This window comes from Haliaeetus albicilla, chromosome 2 (assembly GCF_947461875.1).
Source record: "Haliaeetus albicilla chromosome 2, bHalAlb1.1, whole genome shotgun sequence".
Taxonomy (NCBI): Eukaryota; Metazoa; Chordata; class Aves; order Accipitriformes; family Accipitridae; genus Haliaeetus; species Haliaeetus albicilla.
In genome coordinates, this window is record NC_091484.1 from 4,603,821 (window position 1) to 4,611,484 (window position 7,664).

General features: G+C 46.8%; 1 protein-coding gene across 1 annotated transcript; it reads left to right on the top strand.

Annotated features, from left to right (window-relative positions):
• The first annotated feature begins 757 nt into the window (after positions 1-757).
• HRH3 (histamine receptor H3) lies at positions 758-5,130 on the top strand. The gene is made up of 3 exons (XM_069803942.1): positions 758-978; positions 1,314-1,480; positions 2,404-5,130. The coding sequence occupies exons 1-3, from the start codon at positions 765-767 to the stop codon at positions 3,286-3,288; spliced, it is 1,266 nt and encodes a 421-aa protein (XP_069660043.1). The 5' UTR covers positions 758-764; the 3' UTR covers positions 3,289-5,130.
• Positions 5,131-7,664: the final 2,534 nt, after the last annotated feature.

The following is a 7,664-nucleotide window of genomic DNA, read 5'->3' on the forward strand; positions in this document are numbered from 1 at the left end:
AGGTAACTTCATCCTAGAGTATCACCAACTGAAGAAAGTATTCAAACAAAAGTTATTTTGTTTAGCTTTATGAAAAGGCTTATTCACTTCTTGGACCTTATTCACCTCCCTGGAGCTGGGGGCTGGGGGCAAGGACTTCCTTGGTTTGCAGACCAAGTGGCATGGCCACTTAGTAAAGAGTTACCTGCTCCCAGGCAGCTTCACCCCATCCTCCTGGTGCCCGTGAGGGGCACGGGCAAAAGCGTCACCCTCCTCGCTCTGCCTGCCCGGAAAGCACTCCTGGGTGACCTCTGATTAAAAGACAAGTTAAGCCTTGACCTCCGCTCCTCTCCATCGAGGCAGGAACCGTAAGCAGTCCCCATGGCCTCTGTTTTTTGGGGGAGGGATCCTTTGGGGAGGTGCAGGAATGGGGAGGGATGCAAGGATGCTCTGGGTGAATCCAAGGATGCTCTGGGAGAATCCAAGGATGCTCCCGGGTTGAGGGAGCAGGAGGAGTGTAGGGATCTTCTAGGGGGGTGCAGGGATGCTCTGGGGTAACGCAAGGACGCTCCCGGCTTGAGAAGGGCAGGCGGGACGCGGGGGGAGGCTCCGGGATGCCCTGGGGGAACTCGGGCTCGCCCGGGGCGAAGGCAGGGACGCTGCGGACCGAAGCGCCGGTCCCACCGCCCGCGGGGGGCTGCGGCCCCCGGAGGGGCGGGCCGGGGCGGGCCGGGGCGGGCCGGGGAGGGGCGGCAGCCCCCGCGGTTTGCCGGGGGGAACGGGCCATGGAGAGCGGCGGGGCGCTGAACGGCTCCGCCGCCACCGCCGGGCGCTTCGCCGCCGCGGGGACGGCAGCGCTGGGCTCGTTGATGGTGCTGCTGATCGCCGTCACCGTGGCCGGGAACGCCTTGGTGATGTTGGCCTTCGTGGCGGATTCCAGCCTGCGTACCCAAAACAACTTCTTCCTCCTTAACCTGGCCATCTCGGATTTCCTAGTAGGTAAAGTGCAGCCCCGACGCGGGGTTCAGCGAACGCCCGGCACGGCCCGGCACGGCCCGGCGATCTTAGCGGCGGACTCCTGCCTCCTGCCCGGCTGCGCTGGGGTCCGTCCGTCCCTGGGTCCGTCCGTCCGTCCCTGTGTCCGTCCGTCCCCGACACCCGCTCCCCGAGACCGGGGAGAACGGAGCGGCGGCCGCGGGGCGAGGGGGGAAGACCCGACCCGGCGCCTGCGGGTCCCCCGGGGAGGTTTGTGGTGGGTAGTGGCGGGGGGGGAACACACATAACCACCGTGCAGAGTCCGGCATCTTAATGGAAACGGACCCCTCTGGTTGCAGGTGCCTTCTGCATTCCCTTGTACGTGCCCTATGTGCTGACGGGGAGATGGATCTTCGGGAGAAGCCTCTGCAAACTCTGGCTGGTAGTTGATTACCTGCTCTGCACCTCTTCGGTCTTCAACATCGTGCTGATTAGCTATGACAGATTCCTCTCGGTGACAAGAGCGGTGAGTCCTGTCATGGCAGCTGAGAGGGGAATAACTCTCCTCCTGCTTTGTTCCCCAGATTCTCTGCAATAATTAAAAGCTCTACGAATCCTCCAGAAATTGCGAATCTTTTGGCCTGGTGACGGAAGGCAATAATTATCCACAAATACGTAATTCAGCTGTGGCTTCAGATTAGTTTTCTGGGCATAATTAAATCATTTAAGGTTCAGACCCCATTGTGCAGGTGTTCCCTTCCCGGATGACAGGATAGTAGTGTACAAGTGAGTCAGTGAGGTAAGCAGACCTATTACTAACTTGCAGGGGCTTATTATCTCCAGGACAAACAAGCGGATTGCAGTTGGATTCCCAGCTTCTCCCTGGCTACCGAGGCAGTAGATTGCAGTACCAACTTCAGCAGGGCATGGCCCTGAGGTCTCTGGGTACGTGGCGAGATGAAAACGCTCAGCCTTTTGCAGGAGGTAACGAGCAATTCGCAGGCAGAGCAGATCCATTGCTGTTTGCTTGTTCCCCAACTCTAAGTACAACGTGGATTAGTAACAAGGCTCAGAGAGAGCCAGAGCTAGATGCCTGCCTAGCGCAGGAGTTTAATGCATGCCTCTCCCTGGGAGTTCCAGAGTAGCTGGGGACAACTCAGGTGAGTGGTGGGATGCAGCAGACTGCCAGGCTCCAGCCAAGTCAGTAAGTACATTTCCACTAAGTAGAAGCCACGTCTGGTTTTGGAGCTGCAAGATGAGGGTTCTAAGTCTTCCCTGCAGGAGTTTGATTTACCTAGCAATTGCTCCCATTGCCTATGGCACATGAATTTGTTAGACTGCTGGGATATTGCCTAGCAACTTTACCAGGAATGCTAACAGTTCATTTGCGAAGAGCCTCAACCAGTTGGGGTGCGCGACCATACTTAAGAAAAGGTTTCCCCATTGCAGGTTGCCTACAGAGCCCAGCAAGGCAACACCAAGCGAGCGGTGCTGAAGATGGTGATGGTATGGGTACTAGCGTTCCTGCTTTATGGACCTGCCATTATCAGCTGGGAGTATATATCAGGCCGGAGTATCATACCCACTGGGGAATGCTACGCTGAATTTTTCTACAACTGGTATTTTCTCATGACAGCCTCTACGCTGGAGTTTTTCACCCCTTTCATCAGTGTAATGTTTTTCAACCTGAGCATTTACCTGAACATACAAAAGCGTACCAAAACACGCCTGGATATTTTCCATGAAGTGCACAACCAGTCCTTCACTGAAGAGATGGAAATGAGCCCAGAAGCAAAGCTTTCTTTGAAATGCTGTAAGTGGGAGCAGAAGGAGCCAGCTGAAACCCTCGACCTCTCTAAGAACAAAGCGCAAGCAGCAGCCTCCACTGCCAGCCTGGGTGCCAAAGACCTACTGTCAACAAGCTCTGAGAGCTCCAGGAAACCCAAGTGTTGCAACAAAAACAGCTGTAAAAATTCAGCATCCACTCTCTCCTTGGAGAAACGGATGAAGATAGTGTCCCAGAGCATGACTCAACGCTTCAGGCTCTCTAGAGACAAGAAAGTGGCTAAATCACTGGCAATCATCGTGGGCATTTTTGGAATCTGCTGGGCACCGTACACTCTCCTGATGATCATCCGCGCTGGCTGCCACGGCCACTGCATCTCTGAGTACTGGTACGAGACTTCCTTTTGGCTGCTGTGGATCAACTCAGCTGTCAACCCTGTCCTATACCCTCTTTGCCACTACAGCTTCAGAAGAGCTTTTATTAAACTCCTCTGTCCCAAGAAGCTAAAGATTCAACCTCATGATCCCCTTCAGAACTGCTGGAAGTGAAGCCAGCCCTGTGTGTGGATGAGAAGAGCCTTGGTTTAATACACCTGTGTTATGATAAAGTACTGTAGCTTGCTTCCTTGGAAGAACCTGGCAGCACTGGTCTGGGGCATGCGAAGAAGGCAGCAGTAAGACCACTATTAATTTATCCTAGTCCATCAACAACATAATCACCCAGGATAAAAGGGTAAAGGGGTTTTTGACATTAACCACAGGCAGTGAAATCTGTCCCCGCCACTTGCAGGTGCCACAAAAGAGCTCTGCTGCCACCTAGTCAGCCAGAGCCGCACCAGCATTTTGCTAAAATAAACAGAAACTGAAAAATAAAAGCTAACAAGAATAAATATCTAACCTAAAACTATTGGACTAAACTACAGTTTACCTGTTCGCAGACCTATTTTTCCTGTAAATGGGAGCGCATTGTCCTTACACTTAAGATATTACACATATGTGATGATACAGAAAGAAAAGAACAAACCTCAGAAGGACACCACCTCATATATCGTGATTGCTACAGCAGTAACCTAGATCCCTGTTGCATGTGGTGCAATAGATGTCCCTTCCACTCCCCAAGAAGGGACAAACCTCTGCCCTAAGGAGTTTACAGCCAGACTCAAAGGCGCTGAGCATCCTGAAGCACCCTGTCAGCACTCCCTGATCCCTGCTTCAAAACTGATTCAATTTCCTTTGCGTCCAGCCACACACCGGCCAGTGCTCCCACAGCACATGGGATTGCTTCCCTCCTGCCCGGAGCTGTGCAGCAGGAGCAAGCCTGGTCCGTGGCCCCGCAGGACGTGGGAGCCCTGGCGGACCCAAAGAAGAGGGCTGCTGCTGCACCTACGTGAAAGGTGCCAGCAGGGTATCAGCTTCTCCACAGTCTCCCTCGTGATGACCCAGAGATATTTTAAAATCTCTTCTGCAGGATCTTAAAAATACGCTTTTGGCTATGTGTTAGAGAATGACAAGCGCCGAGAGAAGTAAATCTTGTGTTCCTTTTAAGTTAGTTTCAGACTTCTTAATTGTAACAAGTTCCAGAACTCTTGCATGCTTCCTTTTAAAATACATCATTTGAATGGAGACCTGGGTTGAGCTGATCCAGGCAACATAAGCATCTTTTTTTTAATTATTATTTTTGAATTTTTTTAAAGCAGTCATTACACAGATATGAGCACCAGATTCAAGAGACCAGGGCTCTAGCTTCAGTCTTAACATAAAATCTTGGGCATTTTATCGCTGCTTCCCATTTCGCGCTTCACCATACTTGCCCATTTATTCTGTAATCTCTTTGGGAACAGAGGTAGTATGACCATAAAGCAAAATACTTCCACCGCCCACTTCTGTTGGCACTGCTCAGTGATATAGTAATACAAATACGTAATTAGTTGCCATGGCAAATGCTCATATTTAACAGTATTGTACAGGGAAACTCAAGATCATAAGTCTGAAAACTACATTTACAAATAGAAACCTAAATGCTGTGTGGTAGTACCCAAAAGCTTATGATGTTGTGATTGCCAATTACACTTCGCTGTTGTAAGCAAACTGCTTTTTGGCTGCTGCTAGGAATAGAAGAAAATGCTATCCAATTTTATTCCAGCGATATTTGTTGAGTAGATCAGTATTGTCATCTGAAGCCAGGTTAAGTGATGTATTGTTTTGTGTATATGATATTTCAGTCTTGTGACATGTTCAGTCAGACCATTATATATGGGTTAAAATATAGCCTTTGAAGTGTACTAAGAATTGGCAGCATGTACTGTTGAGCCCGCTTGTACCTTTCCTTGTGACTGCTACCTTCTGAAAACCCGAATAAAGTATTTTTATACAAAACTTACAAAATATTTTATGGTAAACAGAGTGTTGCTGGAACTGATAAAATACAACTGAAAGCAAAACATCTATGGATTTGCCTGAGGAGACAGCTAAAGCCTATACATTTCACAAAAAAACAGCTCCCAAAACAGCTGAGTTTCTCATACCTCTGATTAGCAGGTTCCTGACAGGACACTAAGGATGTGGTTGGTGAGGGCACATGGCTTAATTCTTTCCAACTTTGGTTCTTTTCCAGAGTGTGTTATGTGCAACTTAGAGCTGAAAAGGTTACACTAACACTAACTCTTCCTGTGAATTACAAAATCCACTGGCCTGCCTAAAAATGACAAAGTCATAATGTGAACAAAGTACCAGTTTCCAGCTGTGGTTCTCTTTGTTTGTTCATAACAGAGATGGGGCTACTAGATCATTCAGTGTGATAAAAAGAAAAGCTACTGCTGTGTTACACCTTATGAAAAGGGTGGAGAAATGGTGTCTGTCTTTTTTTTTTTTTTTTTTTTTTTAATGTGGTATTGAATAGCAGTTACCTACTTCACGTTCTCATCCTCCAGAAAAAGGATTTTTTTTTCTTCTTTTAAAGACTATCCTGCATGATCTTCACTGGATAAGTGGAAGGTCTTTGAAATACAGTAGAGGCCAAGTAACCATTAGAATGATACTAAATTGGTTGCAAAAGGGAAATAGGCCCCATTTCACGTGGTCTTCCATCATTCAAATAGCCAGCTTTCTCCAGGAAGATTTTATGAGCTTCTGAAGTCATGCCCACAATACTTGCTCCTGTACCACTTCTTTTGCCCCTACATAACACAACAGTCTCTTTCTTGTACCTGTAGAGCACACATCCCTCTGATATCCTGATTTCTGCTCACCAGTCCTCAGCATGCTTGCAAATAAATGTTAATTGCATGCCATTTACTGCCACCAAAATGAGTATGATGCTACAGGTAACTACTGAAAAGTCAAACCAGGTACCAATTATTTAACAAAACTGAGTAAGATTACGCATAATGCACCTTGCTGGGTTCCTTCCCTTCTCCCTTTTTGGAGGGGTTGGTTTTTTACAGAAATACCCCAAAAACGTAACTGAAAGTCCAGGAATCTTGTTAGCACTCACACTTCTCCCATTTTAAGAGAGAGGAAACTTAACAGAAAAGATGGGAGTTCAGCTAAGCAAGCTCTCACAGCTTTCTGTGGTTAACAGCTGAATCTGTGACAAACTAGACCTGAGAATACCTTCCATACCACGGTTTTGTTACTTCTGACTGAAGGAATGAACAAAGAATTTATCAGTCTTTCCTATATGAGACATTTGCCTGAGCAGGGACTGGCTTTCTAGTAGAATAAAATAGGAAGATGACAGAGAGGGGTGGTTTTGGTTTTCTTATTTCCTCCACATTCCAATACACGTCAAGAACATTAAAAATTATTGTGCAAGAAGACCAGAGCTAAGAAACAGGGAGCATATACTGAGTTATTTTAGCAGGCTTTTTTCCCCCCTTTCTATAAATTTCCCTTTCTTAGAGCTTGAATTAATTGAATCAAATAAAAAAACAAAAAAAACCAAAAAAAACCCACAACACATTAACACTCCTTAGCTCCAGAAGTGGTTTTCCTACACATGACGAGCTGAGCAAGCAGCTATTTAAAATGGGAGTCGCAACTATTTAAATTCTGAACATGACTTTTTTTCCAGATAATCTGAGCCTCCAATCTCAAATTCTTAGCTTATGATAAAGTTTTTATGTACTGAAGGCAAACAGCAGGGTTTCTCCTACATCCATTGGTAGTAACTTTGCTCAAAAGTGATGAGACCAGCTTTAAATTTCAAGGTGACTTTGCAAGCACACGGGCTAGGAATTCCTTTCTTTCACATGTTCACACAGTCAAAGAGCTAAAGCTGTAAGCAAAATACCCAGTTTTAAGAGACTCATAAAATTCACGATACTCACAGACAGTTGGTGGAGACTGGTTCTGCTTTCAGTGATCCGTAAGACCATTGATGTACCTGCACTGAAGCGCACACACCATCTGTACAAGCACCGTGCTTTCTTAAGAGTCCCAACTAGTGACGTCAATATATTTCTGTATAAAGTCCTGATGGTACTTTTCTCTGAGCTTTCAGAATGTGCTTTTGCTGTTAAAGTCCTTTCCCAAAGAGTGAATAAATGGACACATTTCACTGCGAGCCTTTTGCACAGTGTTTTCATGATCTCTGACCGCCATATGGGCAGAGTTATATAAACTTAGCTGAAAGTAATTTTATTCATTGGTGGATTTTGCAGGGAAGACACTTGTATTCCTTCCTGAAATAAGAGCTCTTGCCTTGCCAAATAAAAAAGAAACATAACTAAGTTATGCCTGGATGCGAGGTCAGACCTGAGCCTGGGTTTCATACAGAAAATGTTATGAGCTGATTTGAAGTTTCAGAGTAGCTGATAACGCATTCAAATATGCTTAAAAGAGTATTTGAATTCTGCTGATTTTTGGTGTTCAGAATATAAATGCCTATATGCATTTGGACGAGGCAGGGACTAGGGAGCTTCTAG

Coding starts and splice junctions, on each gene's coding strand:
- HRH3 (XM_069803942.1), top strand. CDS start 765: ATGGAGAGCGGCGGGGCGCTGAACGGCTCCGCCGCCACCGCCGGGCGC. Junction 979..1,313: donor CATCTCGGATTTCCTAGTAG/GTAAAGTGCAGC, acceptor CTCTGGTTGCAG/GTGCCTTCTGCATTCCCTTG. Junction 1,481..2,403: donor TCCTCTCGGTGACAAGAGCG/GTGAGTCCTGTC, acceptor TCCCCATTGCAG/GTTGCCTACAGAGCCCAGCA.